At 55.3% G+C, this 26,699-nt stretch overlaps 1 protein-coding gene across 10 annotated transcripts in view; it reads left to right on the plus strand.

Annotated features, from left to right (window-relative positions):
- Positions 1-4,578: 4,578 nt before the first annotated feature.
- The window catches only part of SYT7 (synaptotagmin 7), a 66,574-nt gene continuing 44,453 nt past the window's right edge, over positions 4,579-26,699 (plus strand). For 3 of the 10 annotated variants that reach the window (XM_032283188.1, XM_032283192.1, XM_032283194.1), the window contains exon 1: positions 4,604-4,860. In XM_032283188.1, the coding sequence (XP_032139079.1) occupies positions 4,830-4,860 (31 nt within the window). In that variant the 5' untranslated portion in view covers positions 4,604-4,829. Of the gene's footprint in view, positions 4,861-26,699 lie in introns of all 10 variants that reach the window. The other 7 variants (XM_032283190.1, XM_032283191.1, XM_032283186.1 and 4 more) reach the window with 6 other exon arrangements.

Raw genomic sequence — 26,699 nt, forward strand, 5'->3', positions numbered from 1 at the left:
GTATTTTTAGTAGAGATGGGGTTTCACCATGTTGGCTAGGATAGTCTCGATCTCTTGACCTCATGATCCGCCCTCCTCGGCCTCCCAAGGTTCTGGGATTACAGGCATGAGCCACCGTGCCTGGCCATCTGTTAACTTTATCCTTTTATCTTCTTTAGACTCTTATGGTCTGCAGAGGAGGAAGGGGAAGACTGAGGGTAGGAGCAGGGACAGAATGACAGAACAAGTCCTCGCTCCTGGCCTGTCACCACCAGTGGGTTTTGCTGTTGTCCTGCACAGTCACCTTCCAGCTGGTTTCAGCCTGTCCCTTCTGAATTAGGCGAATGCTCAGCCTGGGTCTTGCCACATGGATGATGGCAAGGAGAGAGGTGTGTTTGTTCTGTCACGTGAGCTGCACAAACAGCTCCCTCAGCATTTTTATTAATAATTCAGCCCTTAGCCAAGGGGGTGGGGGCGGGGGGGAAGGAACTGTGGGGAGACAGCAACAATGAAGACCGGGCCAGGTGGAGGCCAGAGGGGATCTCAGAGCCCTGCCTCCCAGCCGTGGCCTAGCAACAGAGCCAGGCAGCCTCAGGGGCCCTGTTGGGAGAGTGCAGGCCCAGCATCTGCTCCTGAGGGACAGAATGTCCCTCCCTGAAGCCGACCCAGGACTCCTGGCCCTGAGGATGGTGCCAGATCGGAAACTGGCCTGAAGGGCCAGCAGTGCGCATCAAGGCAGCCTTGGGGAACCAGGTGCTGCCCACATTTCCTGCCACAACATGGAACCCAGGACAGGGGACCAGCAACAAAACTGAAGGAGAGGGCCTCTGGGCCTCCTCTTCTGGGGACTGGAAGGGGAGAAACTGGATGCCCAGAGGCTCAGGCCCTCCCCAATGAGAGACAAGACCCAAGGGGAGGACAGGGGTGATTCACAGCCTCTGATCTTTTTCCTCAAATGAGGACCTGCTCACTCCTGCAGGCTCCATTTACTGCCTCTGCCCAGTTCTCCATGAGTACTCAGAAGACAGAATTGGGATTGGATTCTGGTGCTCAGGCTGGCAGGATCAAGGAGCTCAGCAGCTCCTAGAAACTCACAGTTGGCTTGGCTCTTATCGATATTCCAGCAGGAGAGAGTAGCCTTCTAATGCAGCAGAATGGTTCGAGGTTAGACATCTGGAAGAACTTTCCTGACAGGCAAAACATGGGAATGGGGAGTATGCAGTGCCTCTGTTAAGGGTAAACAAATAGCAACAACAATAATAATGGCATTCAAAAAGGATAAAGAATAAATTATAATGTTCCAAGTTTTGTTTTTTTTTTTATTGCAGTCGTTCTTTTTTTGAGACAGAGTCTCGCTCTGTTACCCAGGCTGGAGTGCAGTGGCATGATCTTGGCTCACTGCAACCTCCACCTCCCAGGTTCAAGCAATTCTCCTGCCTCAGCCTCCTGAGTAGCTGGGATTACAGGTGTACGCCACCACGTCCAGCTAATTTTTGTATTTTTTTATTTAGTAGAGATGGGGTTTCACCTTGTTACTCAGGCTGGTCTCAAACTCCTGACCTCAGGTGATCCACCCACCTCGGCCTCCCACAGTGCTGGGATTACAGGCATGAGCCACCTCCCAGCCCCCTAAATATCATTTTAAGTGATTTGATTTTTTTCACCATGCTTAAACTTAACAATCGTCAAAAGAAATAGGTGTTATTGTTATCCCCATTGTACAGATGAGCAAACTGAGGCCCAGAGGTGTCTGGCCAGGGTAAACACAGCAATGAATGGCAGAGCCACATAAATTTGTATCCTTTCTTCTTTCCCATGACTCTGCATCCCCTAAACAAAGTGACTGAGGCCCAGAAAAAGGGCGTCTTCAAAGCTTTTTCTGTGTCACTGATACAGGCAGGAAATTTAAAAACCACTAAGATTCCCAATGCTCCAGAGCCTCATTTTGCACAGCTGTGTCTCTTGGCATTTCTCTTGCATGTCTGAGGAGCTGTCCAGCTCTGATGTCCTGGAACAATGGCTGTCCAATCCCTGTGAGGAGAGATTGAGACAGGGCTTTGTATTCTTTTAAGAAACAGGTTATAAGCCCTCGGATGGGAGCAAGCACTAGGTCTCCTCATGAATCCCACAGTGGTTAGCAAAGGGCTGGGAGTCTCAACCAAGGGTGACTCTTCCTCCAGGCTGCTGGCTCTGGGGCCTTTACTTCCCTGGGTCAGTTCCTTCTCCTCTGGAGGCCTTACCTTCATCATCTGATACTTGCTAGGGGCAGCCTGGGGCATCTCTCAGATGTCCTCTCTGTCAACTCTGAAAAACTCTAGATGCTTGATAAAGACCTGTTGAGTGGTGGTGATGAGGAATTCTGCTGTCCCTTTCTGGACTTTCAGATTGATGGAAAGATCTGGAGTGGGGAGATTCACTCCAGATGGGCACTCAGCAGGGAACCTCTCTCTGTGTGCCCATCTATGGTGGGGATGTGAGGGGTGCCCTATTTCCTTTTTTTTTTTTTTTTTTTTGAGACAGGTCTCGATCTGTTACCCAGGTTGGAGTGCAGTGGTGCAATCATGGTTCACTGCAGCTTTGACCTACTGGGTCCAAGCCATCGTCCCGTCCCAGCCTCCCAAGTAGCTGGGACCACAGATGCACATCACCACACTGGGCTATTTTTTTTTTCTTTGTAGATATGGGGCCTCACCATGTTGCAGGCTGGTCTCAACTCCTGGGCTCAATTGATCCTCCCACCTCAGCCTCCCAAAGTGCTGGGCTTATAACAGTGAGCTATAATTAAAGCCCATTCTTTACTAGGGCAATTAGAGAGGGAGCTGGAATGGGTGGGAGAAGGAGCCAAAGTTGCAGACCCTGAAGTCCCAGCCTGTTGGCTTAGATTTCTGGGGCTTGCCAGGCCCCGAAGCAGGGTGTGGACAGCTCCTGGGTTCTTGACTGCATGTGGGTAAGTGTGGGAAGACAGAGGGTGTGGGCTGAGATTTCTGGCCACTGAGGAACTGTGGCCTTAACCTACAGATGCCTTTTTTCCTTCCATTTTTATTTAGAACAGTCAATCCCAGGAAATCTGCTCTCCACTGGAGCAGTCTTCATGGAGGTTTGCTGGGTGGGGAACTTCCTTATCTGTTTCTCAACCGGAAAAGCTGTAGGTGGAGGTGAATGTGTATGTGCGTGTGGTGGTGGTGGGGATAGACTTCATGTGATTTCAAAGGGGTGGGGTCTGTTCGTGTGTGCGCGCATGGGTGTGTGTGTGTCAGGGGAGATGAGATAGAGGGCTGTTCCTAGCTGCCTCCTGTGCTGTGGGCAGGTGGAGGTGTGGCTGGGCGTGAGCTGTGAAGTATAAAGCCAGCAAAAGTGGATTTCTCCGGGTGGAAATAAGAATCTTTGACTCTGGAAAGCCTGGCTCGCCTGCAACCTGCATTCTCAGCAGAGGGCAGGGCAGGATGCTGCCACAGACCCAGGGATCTTGCCCTTCTATCTTGCCCATCAGTGAAGGGTAGGGACAGCACCTACATCGTGGGGAGCATTAGTGTAATGTGTCTCTTTGTGTGGGCAGCATGTCTGTGTGTGTGTGTGTGTGTAGGTGATTAGGTGAGTAGGCATGTGCAGGGAGGGCTCTGTTCCTGATACCGCTAATGGTTCAGTTCCGGGCCTTTCATATCCTTGGGAGACAGATCTCTTTTCCTCCCTGCCCCAGAATCAAATGGTCCCAATTCTGTAGAGAAATGAGAACTAGAGTTCATCTGATTCGGACTGTGCCCAACCTCTGGCAGAGGGGCAGAGAGGACCAACAGAGTCCCAGGGTTGGAAGGGGAAGGAGGGATTTCCTTCCTACCCTCCGAGGTGCTAGGGTCAAGGAAAAGGGGGGAGCATCAGAGAAGGAGCTGCTGCTGGAGAGCGATAAGCAGAGGCTGAAAGGTCCATTTTCTTTTTTCGTGGGGCTGGGTTAGGTGGGGAGGATCATTAAGCCTAACCTCCCGCTGAGGGCAGGGATCCCAGCCCTTTCGGCTCCACCTGTGTGCGAGCCTGGAAAACGACCGGACTGGCGGACCCAGGATCAGCGCTGCCAAGAAATCCATTCCTGGTTTTTGCACACACCAGCCCGTCTGCTCCGGACGGCCGCGGTGTCGAGTCCTGAGCTGACGCCCTCGAGCCGCCAGCAAGCGGAAAACCCGGAATGGATCTCCAAGCCCTTTGGAAGGGAGCCAAAGGGCGCCTCGGAGGAGGTGGCCGGTTCTGCAGCCCTGCCGCGTACGAGGCCGTGGCCATCCGGGACGCACTGGCCGGGGGTGGAGTCGCGCAGCGGAGCTGGACCCGCTGTCCGGACGAGCCCGGCCGTGGGGCTCGGCGGCCTTCCCCGCGGGGGCTGCGGGCGGGCGGGGTGCGGGCGACGGCCGTGCCCTCGGGGCGGCTCAGGGCGGTGGCGGGCGCGGGTGCAGTTCGGCGCGCGGCCCGCAGCGGGCGCAGGCAGCGGCGGTGGCCGCGGCGTTCGGCGGCTGGCGGGCGGCGCCGGCGGGACCCCGGGCGCGCTCACACACGCGCTCACACACACACATACACACGGCCTCGTACACACTCACACACGCTCCGGCGCGCACACGCGGCGCGCAGGCCGGAGGGAGGAGGCTCGGCGCGGCTCAGCGGCGGCGGCAGCGTGCTCCGCGGGCGGGCGGGAGGGCTGGCGGGCGGCCCCCGCTCCCCGGCTCCGCGGCTCGGTGCAGCCCGCACGGCCCCCGCCCTCGGACCCGCCCCCGGGGGTCGCCCGGCCCCATGCCCAGCGGCGGCGGCGGAGCAGCACGCGGCCGCGGGCGGCTCTGAGGAGCCCGGAGGGAACCGGCTACGAGGGGACCATGTACCGGGACCCGGAGGCGGCCAGCCCAGGTAAGCGCGGCCCCGGCGGGCTGGGGCGCCCCGCACTGGCGGACAGAACGACGGCAGCGCCGGACGCCGTCTCGGAGCCCCAGCCTGGGGCTGCTGTCCGCCCGGAGCCGCGCGGGCTCCCCCCGGGGTCATCCCAGCCCCGGCGGCGCGGGCTCCAGCGACAGCGGCTGGGACCCCGGTCCCCTGCAGTCCGGACACTGCCGGGCTGGATGTCCGGGGCCGGCTTCGCAGTGTCCCCACAAGGACCTCCCCCCCACACCCCAGCAACCCAAGGACAACCTGTGTGGCGGAGCAAGGAGCCGCTGCCCCCGTGGGAGCCGGGTAGTGCCCTCAGAGGCACCCGCGGCTCCCCAGCACCGGTGCCCCGGGGGTGCCAGCGCTGGTGGACCCCAGGGCGAGGATCCTGGCAGCTCTTGGCCAAGGTGTGGGCACAGGGGAGCAAAGTGGCATCGTGGTGCCAACTGTGAATTGAAAGGATGCCAGGGGGCAAGAGGGAATCTGGTGCACCCGGGCAGGGAGGCTCTGGGGGGTGGGGAACCGCAGGGGCGTTGATGGGGGAGATGGGGGTGCCTGAAGGGAAAGAGAGCAGGGACTCATGAGAATGGGGGTGCCAGGAGAATATTCTCCTAAGCTTGGGGAGGGGGAAGCAAACAACCCCAAACTCTCTCCTGTCCTGGGGGGAGGGCCGAACTCCTTTGCTTTCTGCTTCGCCCGCCAGGGGAGTGGCCTGGGAGCCCACTGTCTGCTTGGTATTCTCCAAGCCAAAGCTGAGGAATCTTCCCGTCTTCCTCGGAAATTGCTCTGCCATTTCCTCCTTGGCTCCTGATGCCTCCTCATCCAGTGCCCACCTGTAGGCAGGTCCCCTGCAGCTCCTGCCCAGGCTCCATCCCCGCTCCCACATGGGGTGCTCCACCCAGACCCAGCACCCCACTTTGCCAATTCTGGCATCAGGGTCTCTGCTTCTGGGCTTCTCTCTGATGCTAAAAGCACCACTCCCCAGCCCAGGATGCACTCCCAAATGAAGAGCCTCCAGGCTCCCTGCTGCCAGCCTCCTGGGGGAAGGGGTGCTGTGGGGAAGGAACAGCTCTGGGACCCTGCACATAAGGCCCCTGAAGGCAGTCCAGTGGATGCTGGCTTTGCCCACTCTTGCCCCAGCCCCATATTTGCTCTTTCCCCTCTAGGGGCAGCCTCAGCCTGTCCCTGCCTCCTGAGGAATCAGCTTCCACCCCCAACAGTTCTTTTCAGCCCAGTCGATATTGAGGATGACCTACTGGGCGCCAGACTTTGCCCTCACTCAGCACTTGGGTATGAGGGTGAGAGATTCAGCCTCCTTCTCTGGAACATTGCGCCCTTCTCTGAATGTCCTCTAGGTGAGGGCTGAAGGGGCATTGCCTGTGGAGGGTCCTCCCCTCATCTGTCTGGACCCAGGTCACCTACCCTGGCATCTTCCTCCAAGAGGTCGCCAGCTTCCAGCACATGGCCCACGGCAGGGGCATTCTCTTGCTCAGCTCACCTTCTCAGAAGCCAGTAGCTTAGTTCAGAAGCCAGCTCTGGGGCATGAGGATGGAAGGTGGGGACGCAGTGAGGACACTCCCTGTCCCCTGCCCCACCAGGCTGGCAGCCTCCCCTCTGTGCTGTTAGACCGCTGGCCTGGGGGCTGTGCCCTCATCCCCTCTTCCTTTCTCCTCTTCCCTCCCACACCTTGGTACCATGACATCACCACTCCTCCAAGCACCTCTGCCCTCACCACGGAGGCCAACTTGATGTGTTTGGCATCTTCTGGGCAAAGGGTCTGGAATCCAGTGCCACCCCTGGCATACTGGCAGCCCCCAACAACTCTTCTCTCACCCCTCCGTGAATGGGCCTCCCTGGCTGCGGCTGGGACCTGTCTTGCTCACCCCAGTCGCAGCTGCAGGACCCACTAGTGCCTGTGGTGGGACAGCTGGGACTGGGAAAGGGGCTGGCCCGAGGCTGGCTCCTCTCCGGTGTGGGCACTGGGCTGGGTGGTGTCAGACGTAGCTGGAGAGGGCAGAGTCTGCCTTTGAGCCTAGTCCTCTGGGGTCCTTGAGAGGTCAGAGACTTCATTCTGGCCTCTGCCCTCTGGCATCCCTGCCCACCTTCGTAGGCCCTATAGTTCCAGGTCAGATTTCCCTTCCCCTCCAAGGCTCCCCAGACTCAGCTCCCCCAGCCAGGACTCTGTGTCCCCCATTTCTGTCCCCACATCTCCCCTTGATTGGCACCAGTTGGGACTGAGATATGCAAATTGATTTCTGTGTAATTCAGGCTGCCCCTCCCTCCGCTCTGGTCCCCCAGTGGCTGGTGCCTTTTATATCCTGATCCTCTCACCCCACACTCAGGAACACCTGCGGCCCAATCCTTTAAAAAAAAAAAAAAAAATCTGTCCTCTTCTGCTTCCCTTTGACCCACGCTGGTTCCAGAGGATCCCTGTGGTCCTCCCTCCCTCATCCCCCTTACTGTGCAGGCCCCCACAGGGCTCAGCTCCTGCTGAGACCTTACCTGGCAGGTACAGTTCCCTCCTCACTTGGGCCCCAGGCCCCCAGGCCCTTGGCTCCCTGATCTATTATGGATGAAGAAAGGGACTGTGGGAAATCATTGGAGTCCAATGAAGAACCCAGACCAGCCCCCACGTATGCACACCCATGGGCTCCAGCTCCACACAGCCCAGCCTCCTGAGGCCATACCTGCAGCCTCCCTTCTGTTCCCTCCTAGACTTCAGGGCCTCTCCCTGCCCTCAACCTTCACCCTGTGGTTCATCATGAAGTCCCTGTGTCTATGGGACTGTTGTCCCCAGGCCAGGCAGGCCCCAGCAGGCCTGCAGGGGTCAGCGTTGCAGTGGGCAGGCAGGCTGGCGGCAGGAAAAGAGAGAGGGAGGGAGAGGTGACCTTGCAGAGTGCTGGTGAGCAAGGCCAGAGAGGGAACCACTGGGACAGAGGGCAGGTCCTGAGGACTACTCCTCTTGCCCCTCAGCCCTCTGGGAGCTTTTCCCTGGGGGTAGCCGTGCTTGAAGGCTTATTTTGTCCCACCTGTTAGTGGGTTCTGCCCCTTACAGACACTCTACCAGACAGGTCATGCCTTGGGGGCATGCGGGACAGGGGGCCTTAGTACAGTAGGCCTCCTCTCTCGAGGTGAAAGGATCATCGAGATCGTCCAGGCCAACTCTCCACTCACAGGGCACGAGTTAGGGGCAGAGGCTGATGGTGGGTTGGGCAGGTGCAGAAGTTAGAGGTGTGGCTGAAAGGGCAGATCAAGGGTGTGCCCTGAGGACCACTTGGGTTAGAGGCCAGGGCTGGAGTGTGGGAAGGTCCAAGGAGGCCTGACTGTGTCCACCCATTTCACCAACAACGTCTCTCCTCCCACTTATCTCCCCGGAGCCTGCCCCATCGGCACATGCCTGGGCCTCCCTGGCTGGCATCCTGGGCTTAGATCAGAGTCCAGACTGAAGAGGAATGATCTCCTCACAGGCCAGGACGTAGTGGGGGACCTGAGGCCAGGCAAGTCTAAAACCCAGAGCGGGTGAGGATGGTTTCTACTGGGCATGGGCCAGGGCAGCCAGTGCCCCCATGCTTTTGTGTTACCATGGAGACAGGCCCCTCCTTGGCCCTGGTTCACACTGTTCTGTGGCCTTGCAGGGACAGCTTGATCGACAAGCTGGCTGCTCGAGGGCTGGGGGGTGGTGGGAGGGAGAGAGCCCCAAAGTCCCTCCTCGTAGTCGGGAAGAGGTTAGGCTGGATTGAGGTGGGAGCATACAGGTCAGCAGGTGACAGGTGAGGGGACAACTGGAAGGCATAGGTGGGTGCCTGGTGAACAAAGACAGTCCCTGGGCAGCTGGGTTCTGCCCCTGGCTGACCCTAAGCTCAGGCCTAGGGGCATTGAGGGCAACATGGAGTGCCAGTGGGGGCTGTCCCCTTGTTACCCCTGCTAGTCCGGCCATTGCAGGATGTTGTGTGGGACAGGCAGGAGAGCTGTATATGGTTCCCTCCCCCTCCTGCCCCTCCTGAATCCCCCCATTCCACTCCCCACCCACCCTGTATTCTCTCAGGGACTTTGATTCCTTATGGAATCTGATGGACCGTTTTCAATAACTGCTTCCCCCAGGGGAGTGAGGCCAAGAACAGCAGGGAGAGGAGCTGGGTGGGGCCCCATGGGGGTGGGAGGCCCAGTCCTGAGCCGATGACCCCTGGCTGGAGAATGAGTTGGCTTGATGGCTCCTCAGAGCACTGTGGCATCCCGGGTGGGCATAGGCAGCTCTGCATGGAGCTGATCCTCTTCTCCACGGACAGTGCCTGGCAGGTGGCATATGTGGCCAAGAGGTCAACTTTCTCCTGTCGGGGCAGTCACTGGCCTGGCCAGGTGCCGGCGCCAGCCTGTGCCAGGCCCAGCCCGGGTGCCTGCCTGCCTTGCCAGGGAACCCCAGCTGGTGATGCCAAGCAAATTCTGCCAGTTCCATGGGCATGGAGGTCCCTGACCTCCCAGGCAGCAGGGCAGCTTTGCTGGGCCCTGTCCAACTAGCATCTGGAGGGCAGGGCTTTGGTCTCACCCAGCACAATTCCCCAAGGGCTGGAACAGAGTTGGCAGACAGCATGGGACCTGTGGAAGGGGCTGGACTGTGCCCAGAGCTTGTGCCTGAAATTCCAGGTCCAGTTGGTTGGAAGGTGGGCAGGTGCATTCGGCCTGCTCTGGGGGTCTCTGCAGCCTCCACCTGGAAGGACCCCGTGGGAGAGAATGAACCAGGAGCTGGCTGGTATTGTGAGCTGGAACCCCTGCAAAACTGCATGTTTAGGGAGTTGGTATCTTCATGAGATTGAGCCCACGGGTGGAAGGGGAGGGCGGAGCCGGGAGAAGTGCTGTCTGTGTGTGTACCTAGTGCGTGTGCGGGCGGCAGCTGGATGGCCGTAATCTCTGTGCTCATCTGAGTGCCAGGACCGCTGTAAACAGCAGCTAATGAGTGTATTTGTAGCGAGGTGGGTTCAGGAGCATGGGGAGCTGAGACAGAAAACTTTAGGGGAGGGCCCCTCCACTGGCCCTGTACCTGGCCAGGCAGGGCCTGTGTGCCAGGGACCCCACCCAGCCCCTGCCACACCCTCCCACCTGCCGGCATGGCCATGGAGGCCTCGTCTGCTGGGAGCAGGGCCTTGCCTGGCTGTATGGCATGCATGGGTATGGACAGGGGTATTCATGGGAGCTTTCATGTGTACAGATATAAGCGTTTCCATGATGGTGTGGGTCTGTTAGCATGTGTGTGTGTGTCTGGGTCAAACCGAGCTTGCCTGTGTGTTTGTGACTAGGTCTGGTTCTGTGCATGTGTATATGCATTGCTTCCCCAGGCCCTAAGAGGAGGGCTGCCCATCATCTGTCTAGCGATCCTGATAGTGACAGACCCTGATAGTGACCCTGATAGTGACAAAACCAAAGATGCTGGTAAGGCAGGCAGGTACTGTTGGCCCTGCTCCTTCAGTGCCCTTACTGGAGAGCAGGAGGCTGGGGGCTTCCCTGACTGACCAAGGGAGAAAGCGGGGTGACTGTTCTGCCCATTAGAGGAGACAGGAGGGAGAGATCTGAGCTCTAGCCCCAGCAGGCTCCCATCGTTGCTGCTTGCATCAGAGACTGGGGAGAGCCTGGGGCCTGGAGAGCCCTCTGGTTCTAGAGCCCCCCAGGAGCCCCAGGAATGAGAGAGGAACAGTGCCTACCTGTCAGTCCTAGCTGGTTGGTAGAGCATGCACCCTGCCCCAGCGAGGATAGGGTGGCATGAGGGGTGGGAGGCGGAAGGGGTGCCTGCGTGAGGCTCTGCACGAGAGGAGCGGAGGAGAGAGCGTGTGGCTAATGTGTCCAATTAAATTACTTCAAACCCTGCCGCGGCAGCTGCTCTCGGCGGGGCCCTTGGTACAAATTGGATCCGTCTCATTACCATGGGGTGGTGTCAGTGGGGCCAGAGAGCAGCGGCCAGCATGGCCGGCACACAGCAGGCCCTCTCCTGTTCTGCCCAGTCTGGGTCCGGGACGGCCCCCTCAAACATTTGCTTGCTTCAGCACCCCTCAGGGGAAGTGCCCCAGGTCCAGATATTGGGGCTCCCTGCATACCTCCTTGCCATTCCTGACCCCCATCCCTGGCAGCCAAGGTACCCTTGGAAACATTTTCTCCAGGAATGGGGTTTTGTGTTTTGCAGAGGGACCAGCTTAAGGAATCCCCTCTCAGGTCACCAAACACATCCCATGTCCTCCCCTGATAATAAAAATAGCATGATAACAGCAAGCCTTGTGGAGCGCTCAGTATGTGCCTCCAGGGCTGGCTTGCTTGAGCTAGGGCTCTAGCGTCAAACAGCTGTTGATCTGAATCCTGGCAGAGACACTTGCTGCTGTGTCTCCGGAGCAGCCCACCTCTCTGGCCTTGGGTTCCCTCTTCTGTTAAATGGGTATGATGATGGTTCTTACTGCCCAGGTGGTTGGAGGATGAGGTGAGATAAGGCAGGAAAAGTATTTAGCAGAGAGCCAGTCCATAGTAAACACTCAGCCAGTGGCAGCTGTTCTCACCTGTACCAAGCAATTGATGTGTGGGATGAGGGTTCTGGATCCCAAGGAGGACATGCCTGCTACCTCCTTGGTGGAGGAGTTGGGGAGGGCTTCATGGGGGCAGTGTCAGTTAAGATACCATCAGAATAGAAGAGACATGTTGTGTGCTCACTATGTGCCAGGTGCTGTTCTAAGCATATAATATGCATTAGCCTCTCCATCCTCAGAACTACCTTAGGAAGTGCAAACTTGCAGTTAGAAGTAGGTCTGGGATTCCAGCCACTCTGCCAGACGTAAAGGCATGAGCTTCAGCTACAGGGCCTGGCGTCCTGAAGGAAGCATAAGAACTTGCCATGTGAGCAAGCAGAGGTGAGGCAGTCGGTGAGGTGGGGACAGTACATGGAATGGCTCAGAGGTTCAAGGGGTCTTGGCCAGCTGAGGCAGCAGTGAGTGTTTGAGCGTGATCAGAAGGGAGGCCTTCAGGGCACAGTAGTAGGAAGTGAGGCTTGGGAAGGTAGGTTGGGTCAGATTAAGAAGGGGTTGGCATTTTGAAATAGGAAAACTGAAATTCTTTTAAAAAGTAAGGCATGGAGAGCCATGGATGGCTTTTGAGCAGATCTCTGTAAAGAACTTTGACAACGTGGTCGTATGGAGGGTGGGAAGTTGGGAGGCAGGCGGGTAGATGGAGCTGGAGTCTCAGCCATTAACATATCTGCCCCTACCTCCGCCAGGAGAGCTGTAGTGTCCAGCTGGCCTAGGCCCCTGCCCTTGGAAAGCTTGTGGCAGATTATGGCAGTAAGGAGGTAGCAGGTGCAGGTGGGCATGAATGAACACCCTGAGGGGGCTTCCCAGGTGCCTGGGGTATCATAGAAATCCTCACAGTGAGGTATATGGAGCCAAGATGGGTAGGCCCAGGGCCCTGTGGACACAGTCCTCTTGAGGATTTGTTCTGTGCCCACATAACCCCCAGGCATCAGGACCAGGCCCGGGAGGGGCCACTTGGCTCCTGCTCCAGCTGCCAGACCTGAGCTCCAGAGCCCCACCAAAGCCAACCTGTCTCCATGGCAACTAGGCAGGCCACCCCCCCTTTCCATGCCCACGGCCCCTGGCACAGGGGCCCATTCACAGCAGGGCCTGGGTGTGTCTTCCCACTTTCCTTGGGGGTCGTCCCAAGGCAGATGCCCTCACACAGAGGCGCTGGCAGCTCATATGCGTGTTGGCATTTGGGTGCGTGTGGACACATGATGTGTGTGTATGTGTGTGTGTGTGTGTGTGTCCTGCAGCAGGAAGCAGGGAGGTGGGGATCATCTGTGTTGCCTACCCATCTTAGCTGGAGATTTGTTCCTACTGAGGGGGGTCATATAGGTGCCAAGGGCCCTGATGGCAGGATGAACTGTGGGCTCCTGCCTTGGAGATCAAGGTGAGAAAGCCAGCCTGGAGAAGGGGCAGCTAGGAGAAATGGAAGGTCAGGGAAAGCCGCAAGGGAGAGGCTCCCAGCCGTGCCTGGTGGGTCCACAGACCACTTTGTTCTTTCCATTCATCATGTCATGTCATCTTCACAGCAGTCTTGCAAGGGAGATATCCAATTCACTGTAGTGCAGATGAGGAAGAGGCAGAGAGGTTGAGCGCCTTGCCCAGGTCACTCAGTAGAGCAGGAGTAAGAATGCAAGTCGGCCTCACTCTCAAAGCCTAGGTCTTAACCACTGGGCTACGTTGCCTGGTGCCTCCTTATCCTACTAGGCTCCAAGCCAGCCCGTCTCTCAGCCTGTCTCTCAGAAGGGAGCACTACGAGTTGGTACTGGCTGCAGAGGTGGACTCAAAGGGTGTCCCAGTGCCTCTTCTAATTCTATGGTATCCTCTAAAGCCTTTGTTCTTTCTGGAGTAGAGGGGAGTCTTCTTCCCACCCTGTCTCCATTCTCTCTACTGGCAAAGTGGAGGGATCCTCTCACTCCTGGGGGAGGCTCTTAGGAAAAGGGGAAGAACCCCTCTCTCCCTGCTTGGCACCTGCCAGCCCTGGAAGAGCCTGATGAATTGTCTGTTTGCCCCCCCCAACCTCATTCCTCCCTCTCCAGCCCCCGCCTGGTTGGGGAGGTGCGAAGGGAGTGATTTCACAGCCTGTCAGCTGAGGCCTAAAAATACCCAGAACTCTAAGATGCTTGGGCAGGGGGAGGAGAGAGCAGGGACCAGGGATAGGGTGGTGAGGGGTGCAGTGGTAATTCGGCCAGAGGAGTCTAGGTGGCACCACAGTTTTGCCTGGGAATGATGGGAGACCCTCTGTCCCCAAGGTCCTCATCTGACCCCATATCTGGCAATGACAGAGGGGGCCAGTGTCTTGAGGGTCTTGAGAGCTCAGCTCTGGCACTCAGACCTAAGGAAGGGCTTAGTCTCAGATGGGAACCGTTGTGGACCCCAGGCCCCCTGGAGCCTCCAGTTGATACCTCTCTCTCCCTCTCCACCCCCGGGTTGGCTGGCATCTTTGGGCCGTGGGAGCCAGGCTGTGCCTAAGTCTGCTTCCTTCCTGGAGAAGGTGCCCGCTTCTGTTAGGGGAGAGGCGTGAGGAAGGCAGGGTGGATGGGGGTGCCGGCAGGTGCGGGATGTGACGTGCCAGCCACCCAGGCACTAGAAGGAAGCAGAGGAGAAGGGGGTGTGGTGGCCCACATCACTGCCACATGGCTGTGTGCTGTAGCATGGCACATGGCCCCCACAAGTCAACCAGTGCCCAGAGACAGGAACATTGTGTGTGTGTGTGTGTGTGTGTGTGTGTGTGTGTGTGTGTGTGTGCGCGCGCGCGCACGTGCGCGAGCATGGACATGCTAGAATCAACTTGGGGACATTTTGTGTGTGTGTGTGTGCGCGCGCACGCGTGCGCGAGCATGGACGTGCTAGAATCAACTTGTTCTGGTGCTGGGATGCTTGTGGACTTGCGTAACCAGCCTGGCTACTTCAGGTAGCAATTGGGTGACGGCACAGGAGTAAGTGTGGGGGCGTGAGCAAACACATGTCACCATGCAGACACATGACTGTGTATGTGCTTCCCATGTGGAAACACGATGGCACATGTGTCTGTGCAGAGGCTCATAGGCATACGTCTCTGGGGCACCAGGCAGGGGCTGAGAGGGTCCTTAAGGAAAGAATGCAGAGTGGTAGCCAGGGAATGGGGGCTCCAGATGAAAAGTAAGGAGGTTCAAATCCCAGGTCTGCCATGCACTGACTTGCTTTGTGGCCTTGGGCAACTGACTTAACCTTTCAGTGCTTCATTTCCCACCTGTAAAACAGAGAGAATAAGAGCACCATCATGGGGCTGTTAGGAAAATTCGATGAGTTAATATCTATAAACCACCTAGAACTGTGTCTGTCACAGAGTTAGCACCATGTACATTGTAGTTCTTCTAATCTGGTCCTACCCTTTGATGGCACAGGTGGAAACTGGAAAGCCCAGAGAGGGAAAATGACCTGACCAAAGTCACACAGTAAGTTAGTGGCAGAACCAAGACTAAAAACCAGACTGTAACGCCTTAAGACTGGGCTTGTTCGAGTCTCAGACCTCATGGATTGCAGTCCTACTAGAGTTTGATGCTTAGATTGTGCCAGGGCTGTTCTGGAACCTTGGGGACTCAGGGACCTGCACATCTTCAGATAATGTTGAGGGAGGTGGGGCTTCAGGGAAGTGGCCTCAAAATGACCAGCTTCATGAGTCAGAACCATGGCACTGGCTAGCTGTATGGACTTGGCCAGGTCACCCAGCCCTCCTGAGTCTCAGTTTTTTCCCTATAATGGAATAATAGTGATACATACTTTATAGGGTTGTTGGGATCAAATGAGATCCTGCATGGAATGTCTTACGTGTCTGGCACACCATACCTGTTAAGTGCTCAATAATGTTTGTTACAATTATAACCCTTGCAGAACCCTCTCTCCTTGTGCTCCAAAAATGTGATTTCCTTTGGTTCCCTTTAGCCCCTGGCCACCCTCACTCTCTTCTGCCTGCCACCCCACACTCCAGAGGGCTTTGATCTGGACTGACTTGCTGGCAGCCATGACTTTATTTCCTGTTGTTGCCCTTTGCCCAGCAGAGAACAGGACCAGACCCACCAGTAAGACTTAGCCCCTGAGCCCTCTGCATCTGGCCTCATCACTCATTTGACCTTGGACAAGCACTATTTCCTCTCTGGGCCTTGATGCCCCCTCTGAAGAGTGGAGAGGCTGGACTCCACAGCCCCAGAAGCTCCTGGTTGTGTTGCTGTGTGACCCAGGAGGGCCCCTGGCTCAGCCTACTTGAGGGGGTGGCATGTTGGCAGGGAGGGAGGTCAGCTGGCTGCCCCGGGTGAGTGGAGCATCTGGGGCCTGAGCTGGCTGGTGGCCTGCCATCATGCCCGCCCGCACCTGTGGCTGCGTAGGAGGGTGTGCAGGCCCGGCTGGCTGGGCACTGACATTGGGGGAGGCTCAAGGACAATGACGTAGAGAAAGCCCTTCTTGGGGCCGTGGGAGCTGCCACTCCAAGCTGTCCTCCCCACTCTCCTCCCCTTTCTCTCTGGGGTTTTTCTTCAGCAATTCCTCCTTTCTCCCTGTCCTTCCTCTCTCCTTCCCCTTCCTGGAGTCCCCCAGTATCTCTCTCTCTCTGCCCCTGCCCCTTCTGTAATCTTGACCATTTTCTGGGCCATATTTTCACTTCCTCTCCCTCCATAGAGGGGAGATTCCTACCTTTTCTGGTCTCTATGGTTCCTGAGCTTTCTCCTGTCTTCCTTTGATGTGTCCCCATTTTTCTGGCTCCTCCTGGCTCCCTCTGCAGCCCCAAAGCCCAGGTCTCTCTCACTTACTTTGCATGGGCATGTCCAGGCTCCTTCCAGCTTTTTGTCCCCTTGCTCTCTCCCACTTCAGAGTCCCTTCCTCCCAAGCATCCCTGCCTCCCTTCTTCCAGTTCTATGGAGCTATTTGCTCCTCCACAAACATCCCCTGTCCTGACAGGACCCCAACCCAGGCAGTTTCTGTGGCTGGAGCTCTACCCAGTACCTCCACAACCCCCCTGCCCTCTGTGAGTTGAGAAAGGGGTCAGTCCAGGGCCCAGGGACTGGCAGCCCAGCCTCCTAATTAGCAGGAGGTAATTGCCTGGAAAAAGAAATTTCATTTAGAATGAGACTCCAAGACTCCAAGTTAAAGCTGAGCCAGCTGATGGACCCCAGAGAGGAGGAGTGGGGAAGCAGCCCAGGTCAGGGCCTCAGGAAGCCCCTCAGGAGATGAAAGCCCCTAGGACTCCCTGCCTGGCTTGTCCTCAGCACCCCAGCCTTATGCAGGTGGGAAGAGTGCACTGGACTTGGTGTTCTGCCATCTTCACCTGAGTTCTGGTTCCACTGCTCGCTGTGTGACTTGGGGCAAGCCATTTATTCCTTTGAGCCATAGTTTTCTCTCCTATAAAATCAGAACAGGGCCATCCCTGCCTACCTCACACCTCAGGATCATGAGGGTCAATTCAGACAGTGGCTCTGAAAGCACTTAGCAGACTGTAAAGTGCTACAGAGTGCAAGGCGTTATTCTCTTCCTCCACATGGCTCTCAGCCAAGAGGAGAGGATGGTGTGGGGCTGGAGTGGTCTTGGAGGAACCTGAGGGATAGTGTGGCCTCCCAGAACATGGAAGGATGATGAGGTAGATCCAACTGAATGGCAAGAGTAAGGGCAGATGGATGCACTCTCCCATGCCTGTATCAGCACTTACTGACTGCACCAGCCTGAGTGGTCACCTCCCCTTTCTGTTCCTCGCTTTCCTCATCTGTAGGAGGCTGAGCATGATGCTCCCTCCTGGGGAGGGAGGGTGGCTGGAAAGCTAAATGAGATCATGTTTGCAGAGCTCTTAGCACAGTACTTGGCATACAGTAAGTGCTCAATAAATGATACATACCAGCTATGTCTACTGTAATTAAAGGCTATTATCTTGACTCTCTTGAGTCCAGAAAAGCTGTGGCTTTGGGTGCTGTCTTCAGGTGTTATTATTTGTTTTGCTTTTTGTTTTGGGAAGGAGGAGACTCTCTACAACCCAGTAAGGTTCATATCTAGCAGTCCCTAGAAACACCAAGCAGATCTGCCTCTCAAAGAACCCCATCTGTAGGGTGGGGGAACAGGAGTGGGCCACAGTTAGAATTAGGCATTCTGCAACCGCTCTTTTTTTTTTTTTTTTTTTGAGACGGAGTTTCGCTCTTGTTGCCCAGGCTGGAGTGCAATGGCGCGATCTCGGCTCACCGCAACCTCCGTCTCCTGGGTTCAGGCAATTCTCCTGTCTCAGCCTCCTGAGTAGCTGGGATTACAGGCACGCGCCACCATGCCCAGCTGATTTTTTGTATTTTTAGTAGAGACGGGGTTTCACCATGTTGACCAGGATGGTCTCGATCTCTTGACCTCGTGATCCACCCGCCTCGGCCTCCCAAAGCGCTGGGATTACAGGCTTGAGCCACCGCGCCCGGCAACCGCTCATTTTTTCCTGGGGTGTGGGTGGTGTGAGCAAGGTTCTTGTTTGAGTGGGGGTGAGGTGTGGGACCTCTGCCCTGGGGAGGCCTTTGTGTTCATTTGGCGGAACTGGCCCTGCCATGGAGGAAAGGTTAGTGTTTGTTTAAACAAGATTTCCCTATCCACCTTGGAGGAAGGAGCCGGAAGTTTTGCCTGCCCAGGCCTGGCCATCTGGGTTGAGCCTGCGTTATGACCTAGGCAGCCCCAAGGCAGCCAGGACGCAGTTGGACAGGCTGGAGTGTGCGGGTGTCGGGCAACGCCGTAAGCTTTGAGCACCAGATTGCCCCGGGAGCGGTGAGGGGGTGGCGGGGGCCGGAGGACCGTCTGCCGCTGTTTCCCCACCGGCCTAAGCCGCCGCTGGGGACCGTCTGTGCGCCCGCCGGGGTGCAGTGCCCGCGACAGCCGCCAGGAGGCAGTGCGGCAGGCCCCCGGAAGGGAATGGGGCGTGGTATTTACCACGTTCGCGGGGCGGTTCTCTTTGTCCCGAATCAGGACTGGGGTCCTCAGCATCCGAGGACCTAACTCGGAGAAAGGGGGCTCTTGTGAGGTGCCTGGTTGCTGCCATAGCTTCAGCTGAGGGTTGATCAGGGAGGCATTGGCTGAGGAAGGCGGAATCACTATGCATGGTCTCTCGGACCCTGCGCGCTGGGAGCTGTGCAAAGGACGGCCTGGAAGAGGGCGCAGCCCCAGGACTGAGTTCTGTTTCAGTACCAAGGACAGGAGCCGCGTGGCTGACAGCAGTTTCAGCACCGTGGACAGCTCTCGGGGGCAGGGCGTTCAATGGCTCCATCCTAATATTTGCCGTGTAAATGATACCCCGAATATGATAGAACGACACCTTGTAGAGGGAATCTCAGACCCTGCATTCCAGCCAGGAGGCTTAGGACCAGAGAGATGAGTGAGTAGTCTAAGGTCACACAATTGCCAGGTCGCAAAACAGTATTCAGATCCGCAGTGTTCTCTCTTCGTCCATCTCTCCCGCCCCTAAGATTCCCACTAGTTATCTCTGTCCTGAAACCTCTCTGAGAGCTTCACATTATGTTGCATCCGAAGAGCCCTTGAGCTAGCAAAGATTAAGTGCCCTCCTCTCCCCAGCCATAAGCCCTGGCCATGTATTTGAATCCCAGGATGGAAGGTTTCTAGCCCTAGTGGCCTTCACAGCTCCAAGCCTCAGGTAGGAGGGCATTCGGGCAGGTGGCCCGTGAGGAAGCCTATGACTTGGGGAGATAAAGTTGAGTCATCAGCATGAGGAGCCCTTAAGTGCTCTGAGATCCTCAAATGAAACATAGCATACCATTCCAACCCAAGCTTCTTTGCAGCGTGTATTATTAATAACAATAAGTTGCTGATTTAGGCCAAGGCACAACAATACATTATTCATAGGAGTAACTAATGGTCAAGGCCCACACTTAATCATTACACATCCCTGATCCTGCCTCTGCTCCACATTCCTGGCAAAGAGGCCCCCTACCCTATCTGAGCCCCTCCTTTCTTGGGCTCCTGCTGCTCTGACAGAGGTGATCATTTTCACAGCTGCTCAGGTGGCTCATCAGCTTTGGGATCAAGGTGGGTGGGGAGGGTGTCAGGTTCCGAGCTAACTCCTGGCTAGCCACTCTTCAGCCTGGGCTCCCAGCTCAGAGCTGGCACCTGGCCTTTTCCATCCTGAATGGCTTTGGCCCTGATGACTTATGGGCTCAGCAGCTCTCTGGGGTCTACAGATGGCCGGTCTCCTCTTCCCCCTCTTTTGAGGCTGCATACTGAAGCCAGATGCACCAGGTTTCCCTAGGCCAGGAATTTTGGGAGGTAGGGGTGGCTGTGGTGAGGTGAGGTGAGGGAGTCACTGAGCAAAAGATACCATCACCTCCATTAAATTCAATAATGCATGTGAAACCCTTGGTAAACTGTGGAGCACTTTATAAACTGCTCTGCACTGTACAAATGTGAGCCATTATTACCAAGGCCATGCTCCCTCCTGGAAGAGAGAGCAGAGATAGGGAACGGAAGACATGGACAAAGTCCTTATAGCTCACCAGGCCTCGTTCTCTGATGAGGAGTAGGAGTGCTTGTGGATCCCGACATGTCCCCATCCAATTTCTTGCTGGAATGGCTGCTGGCCCATCCAGATAATCCTTCATTCGCTGTTTACTCACTTGGCATCTCCTCTGAATTCTAAACCGTCTGCATCTAGCCGGCCTCTGCGGCCCCTGCCCGCGCACTCTCCCTAGCTCACTCACACATTATCTGTTTTTATTACAGCCAAGGTTGAGGAAGCTTGCTCATGCTAAGCCCCTATTTTCAGCTACTTGTAACTTTCCAAAACAATTCCCCTCAGGCTTCCTCTTTTGCTAGCCTAGTTCCCACCCTGGGTGAAGCCCGAGGGGTTGTGGGCACCTCCACGGCTTTCCAAAGGACACTCAGAGAATGTCCGGAGATCATGGGATGGGGGTAGGTCCAAGGGCAGCTTTCCTGGGAAATAAGTGCTGGGCATTATCCCCTCCTTCTTATTTCCTTCTCACATATCTAAATTTCTTTTTCCTCTTGCAAGAGAAGAGCTGGCTGAGTTCTCAAGGTGGGTGTCCTGGAAGGGGGAGTTTTACAGTGGAAAGAGGTCAGGAAATTCTGCAAGATGGCAAGACCTGGAGCTTTGCCTGGCTGGGGTGCAGGGTTTAGCTCACTGTCTTTCTGTTCCTTTCTCCCCAACTCTGCCTCTTTCTGGCTTTCTTGTGTGTGTTGCGTTGAGGAGAGGGAGGGAACCAGGATAGGCACCAAAAATGTCCCCCTTCCCCTGCCCGGATCACCCTGGAGCTGGTAAGCTCTGCCCACTTGTAAATGCCTCCCATCTTCCCCCATTTCCATCTGCTCAGCATGCGCATAGAGGGTGCTTCCTATGGAAACCTGTGACTCCAGCTTTCACTGTTTCCCACCTTGAACGTCATCGGGAGCCACCAAAAGATGGGGGTGGGGAAGTGCTGGGACTTGACGTGTACTGCAGAATCAGGTGGGAGGAGGCAGGCTCAGGATGGGGACGTGCTGGCAGATGTAGCCCCAACCACCCCCAGCAGCACTCTGATTTATCTCCGGAATAGTGGTTGCACCCTGATCAGCACCAGAGACAGAGCCCTGGGCAAGTCCTTGGAACACCCCATCGTCCTCCTCTTCCCACTCCTAGACTGTCCAGCACCAGACACCCAACCCTCAACCTGTCCTGGGACCCTGAGGCCAGCTGAGTCTCTATGTATTGAGGGTGCTTCCCTGAGGCACCCTCAATACCTGGCCAGTGGAGAGAGGAAGGAGTGCCAGGAAAGGTATGTGTGTCAGAAGTGTCTCTGAAATACCTAGGGTAAATTAGGCATGGCTCTACCTAGTAAAATTCATGGGAGAGTGGGAGCCCTTTCCCTGATGGCTGTTTGTGTCCACTCAGGTTCTCTCTTTTTGTCTCTCTATTCTCAGACTGTCTTATTTCAAGGCATGGCTCCCCTAGGTTGGAACAAGAGTAAGAGCCACAGGGTTTGAGAGGTCTTAGAGACCTCCAGTCCAATCCTGGCTTTACCTCTCTTCTGTTGTGTGTTCCTGGGCAGCATTTAGCCCTCCTGAACCTCAGTTTCCTTCTTTGTAAAATGGGCATATTTACCCTGGGTGCTGAGGTCTGCGGACATGATTCAATGCCAAGCATACGTTAGTTACTGTGGTGAAAGACACTTGGAAAGGAGAGCAGTGGCCTTGGACCTGTGGATGCCTGTAAGAGCCTGTGGAGCAGAAGCAGTCTAGGTTGGGAGGGCTTGAGGGTGATGGGACAACTCTGGAAGGGCTGGATATGGGGAGTGTGCATGTCACCATCTGAGAGTGTGAGCACGCATGAATTCCAGGGGAAAGGGCCTATAAGCCCAGCAGCTTCTCTGTACCATGACCTAGGCTAAAGGCTATGGGAGACCCTGAGCAATTGGGAGATAGGATATTACCCTGCTGGCCCTGCTTGTGGGGGTCAGGTCTATCCCCAAGAAAGGGGGGTTGACAAATGGATCCATTAAATCAAGTCTGGAGAAGGAAGAGACTGCTGAGTGCCTGTCATTGGGGAAGGCTTCTTGGAGGAGGTGGGCTTATTTGAGACCTTGAATGATTTCATGAATTTGTTTAGCAATTACTTCACCAACCTCTCCTGTGTACCAGATTTTGGTCTTCAAAGATGAGTGAGCTGGGGTCTCAGTCCTCTGGGTGCTCCCAGTTGGGGAAGGACATTAAAAGAGCTAATTATTAACCCAAAATAGTTAATTGTCATAGTTACTGGGGAGGCAGAAAGGATTGTAGGAGGGGAGACCATCTTTGCCTACCATCTTTGCCTAGTTGGCTTGAAGACAGAGAAGGAAGGGCATTCCAGGAAGAAGGAACAGCCTGGGCAAAGCCTCATAGGTGTGACAGGGGTTGGCCTCCCTGTGGGAAAGAGGAAAGTGTGGCTAGATTGTACAGTGTAGCACATTATAGAATGCTGTCACATTCGTCAGCTCAAAGGGAGGCCACTGTCGCCAGGTAGGAAACGATGGGTGCAAGCACCTATTATTCTCCATGTCTTAGTTTCTTCCCCTGTGAACTGAAGATAATAACAGTCCAAGGTTGAGGAGATGGTGCATGTAAACTTCCTTGCACAGCATCAGCCACATTGTGTACACTCAACTAATGTTAGCTATTATTTGATGATGACAACACCCCAGCAGGGAAGGTCAGGGGTTATAATCATCATTTGAGGGTAAAGTGCTCAGGCCCAGCAGGAGCCTTGCCCTGGGTCACTTAGGTGGCCAGGGGCAGGGCTGGGGCGTGAACCCAGGTTATCTGCCTCCAAGGCTACGATATAACCCACTGCTCTGCCTCAGAAGGACAGACAGAATCTGAGTAGACAAGAGACAGCAAATTCATGGGGAGAGAATTCCAGGCTAGAGGCAGTGCATGAATACCTAGAGTTCATGAATGGCAGAGCTGGCTGGGCATCTACTTGTGGCCATGGCTATGGATATATGTGCACGTGTGTGTGCCCGTGTGCTTGGGTGTCTATGCCAGGGTGAGTCTCTGTGGCTCATGTCTGTGTGCATGTGCCCACTGCCCCTGCAGCCCCCCTTCCACTCCCCTCTGGGCAGCTGGTGAGCTTGCCCTCAGAAAGCTATTCCCTCTCCTGCAGCTCCCCAGGGCATCCCAGCAGCCAGCAGCCCTGTTTGATTCTCTTCATCCATAAATCATGGCATGCTGAGGAGATGAGAAGGAGTTGGGAGTTGGGGCTGAGCCTGGTAAGAGACCGGGTTGAGTCGGCAGTTCACACCTGAGGTCCAGCCTGGCTTCCAGCTGTCACCCCGTTGACCCCATGTCCCATGCCTTAGCCCTCCCTCTTCCACACAATAGGTGCTCACTGATGCTTGATTTGGTCAAGCCCTGCAGATCCTGGGAGGGGGTCAGGGGTGCACAGAATTGAGTGAGATGTGACCTCTGACCTCTGCCATCCTGTGGAGAAAACTAGAGTGTATCCAGTTCAGTATTTCATTCAGCACTATCGAGTGCCAACTCCATGCCCCAGATATCTCTAATCCAGGGCACGACATGATAATGCTATGATAATAGCTAGCATTTAATGCCTACTTACTCCGTGTCAGGCACCGTGTGAGTGCACTGTACATGCTAATTCCTTTAAACCTCACCGTAGTCCTATGAGACTATACTATTATTAGCCCTCATTTACAGATGGGGAAACCAAGGCACAGAGAGATTAGGTCACATGGCTTGGAAGAATCAGAGCCAGAATTTGAGCCTGAGCAATCTGACTTCAGAGACCTGGCACTAATCATTACACCCTAAAAGAAGGTTGTAGGCCCAGTATGCTGGGAACTCAGAGGCAGGAGAAATTAATTCCCACTGGGCAGACTAAAGGGAGGCTTCCTGGAGGAGGTCTTTTCATCTGCACCTAAAAAAATCAGGAGTTTGTGAGGCAAAGTTGAGCATGGGGAAAGGACAGAAGGGGTCCTGGGTGTGTGTGTGTGTGTGTGTGTGCGCGCACGCGCGCGCACATGCACACATGTAAAAGATACATGCGCACACATGCATGTAAAAGAGGGCTCTCAACTCATCACTGTAGCGTCTCCCATCTCCTCTCTTCCATCTTATTTGGTGACAAATGAGATAACATAGACAAGCATTGAACAATCAACAAATATTTGCTGAGCACCTCCTGCATATCAGACACCAAGCTCTTCATAGAGGATACTGGAGTCAGCAAAGCAGATATAGCCCCTATCTTTGTGGACCCTGTAGTATGGTGTATAGTAGATGCTTAATAAATAGTAGCATCTATTATTATCCTTGTTCCAGGAGGCCTGGGATTCTTCCCCCTTCATTCTTTCAATAAGCATTTATTGAGCACCTACTATATGCTCCACCATTGGTGCTGGGAACACAGTGGTGAACAGGAGACCAAGCCCTGCCCTCATGGCACTGAGATGCTAGAAGGAAGGCTGTGCATAGGCATCTTGCCCACCCTCAGAGGCAGGCCACATCCTGGGGTACACAGGCCTTACCCTGAGATCTCCTTGTGGGGTGGCATGGCCAGGAGCATAGGCTGTGGCCACAGGACCTGGCAAAGCACATAGGGCTCTGTTAGACCCTTCATCCTGAGCTCTAGTCAGCTGACATGCCTACCACAGGCCAGGACAGAAGGGTAGCATCCCGCCCCAGTTCATACCTCACTCCCAGGACTCCCCGGCATTGGACCCAGTTGGTGTGACTCTGCCTAGCTCCTAGTTCACCCTGCCTCCCAGGTTTCCTGATGTCGCCTGTCTGCCCTTGTCTGTGCTGTGCCTTACCCTTGGGACCCAGGATGTCTCCTCTGCGCAAGGATAGGTTGTGGCACTCAGCCCTGTCAAAAGGCTGACTAGGGCTGCAATATTTTCTTTCCTCCAATGTTAATATGCTGACGGTAAGGGGACTTGAAACCATGCATGTCATCTGAGGAAGTGTTAGAAGGGCTGGGGCGACTTTGCCTGGAGAAGACTTGAAGGGGACATGAGAACTGTCGGCAAGGATTTGGAGGCCTGTCATGTGGTAGAGGCAGCCAGCTCATTCCTGGCAGCTCCAGAGGGCAGGCTCAGGACCAGCGGGGAAAGTTCTAGGGAGAGAGATTCAGCTCTGCACAAGGCACAGCAGCCCTTCCTAACAATTGTCTGGAGAGGACATGCTTTCTGCTTTCTGCTCCCTGCAGAAGTTCCCTGTCACCAGCAGGGCTGCCCAAGGGCTTCGTGCATCCCTGGGGCCTAACTCTATGATTTTCAAGGCCCCTTCCAGCTGGAGACACAGTGACTCCATATGCAGGGAATGGTTCACTCTGGCTGGTAGGCGAGAATACGCTTACACCCCTTGATGGCGACATCTCCCTTAGGATCTCCTAAAGATGTCAGCATGCTGGCCGAGGACATCATGTCACTTTCATTCACAAAATCAATGCAATTTGCAGTGGCAAGTGTTTATTTCACCCTGCCTTCAAGGGCTGTCCGAGGGAGGCTGAAGGGTCTGGGGAATCTATGGGGGACGTACCAGCTGCCTGGAAGATGACAACAACCACCCACACTGTAAGGGGTCCTGGGGCACTTATCTAGAGGGGTTCAGCTTTCCTTAGCAACATAACCCCTTCTTCAAATGGAATTTTCTGCAAAAGCCCATGAGCACAGAAAGAAGTGCCACTGTGGCTGAAGAGGTCTTGAGAGATCACAGCCTTATCTGCTCAGCCTCCACTCCCCAGAGCCCCAGAGAGACTCCAGGCAACCCTAGGGGTTCCAAAGAGTATACTTTGTAAACCAACCATGTACCTCTGTAGTTGGTATGATGTCAAAGCAAAGAGTATAGAATCCAAGCCAGACTGCCTGAGTTCAAACCCTGGCTTTGAACTTCGACATGGTATTTGACCCCTCTGTTCCTCAGTTTCCCCATCTGTAAAATGGAGAGAACTCATAATGCTTGTCTCTGCTGTTGCTGTGACATCATGTGGAGCACCTGGAATACCTGGCTTGTCCTCTGATCGGGGAAGGGTCAGGGTCAACTCTTCCACAGATGAAGGCACTAATATCTAAGAGTCAAGTGTCTTATCTGCCAAAAGGCTGGTTAGCAGCTGGACTAGGGTTTCAGCCTAGTTCCAGATCCCAAGCCAAGGGCTCATTCTCCCGTGCCCACAGAATGCTAATTGCTTAAGATGGGTGTTTTGTCGGGTTTCTGGGGACCTTTCAGAGTGTGCCCCCTAGACTCTGGGATCCGGAGGCTTCTGTCCCTAGGGACTCTCTGACCTCCAGCAGAGGTTAAGGATTGTTTTTTGAGAAGGATGTTGTTTGACAAAAAAGGAGGGAGCTCCAGGAGGGTGACCCTTGGAGAATTCCCCATGGCAAAGAGGTATATGGGGGAGTGGGGAGTGTGGAGAGGGCACCAGGGCAGAGGAGCCTACTTGGAGTGTGGCCATGACCTCCAGCTGCTTCCTACTGTAACTACCAGATCATGAGCTTGTGAAACACCCCTCTGATCCCATCCTGCCCCAGCTCAAAAGCCTACCATGTCTCCCATGGTCTACAGAACAAAACAAGCCCCTTGGCTAGATAGACAAGCCCCTTCCCCATCAGGCCCTCCTTTCCTTCCAGGCTGGTCTCCCTGAATTCACTTCCCATACCCTAAGTCCCACTCCTCAAACAATGTGCCTGACACTTCTCCCACCTCCATGCCTTTCTCTGCCTGGAATATCCTACTTTCATCTCACTTCCATCATACTACACCGAACACCACCTCCTCAGAGTGGCCTTCCCAGAT

The sequence above is a fragment of the Sapajus apella genome, unplaced genomic scaffold (genome assembly GCF_009761245.1).
Source record: "Sapajus apella isolate SASKATOON/1434 unplaced genomic scaffold, GSC_monkey_1.0 scaffold14, whole genome shotgun sequence".
In the NCBI taxonomy this organism is placed as follows: Eukaryota; Metazoa; Chordata; class Mammalia; order Primates; family Cebidae; genus Sapajus; species Sapajus apella.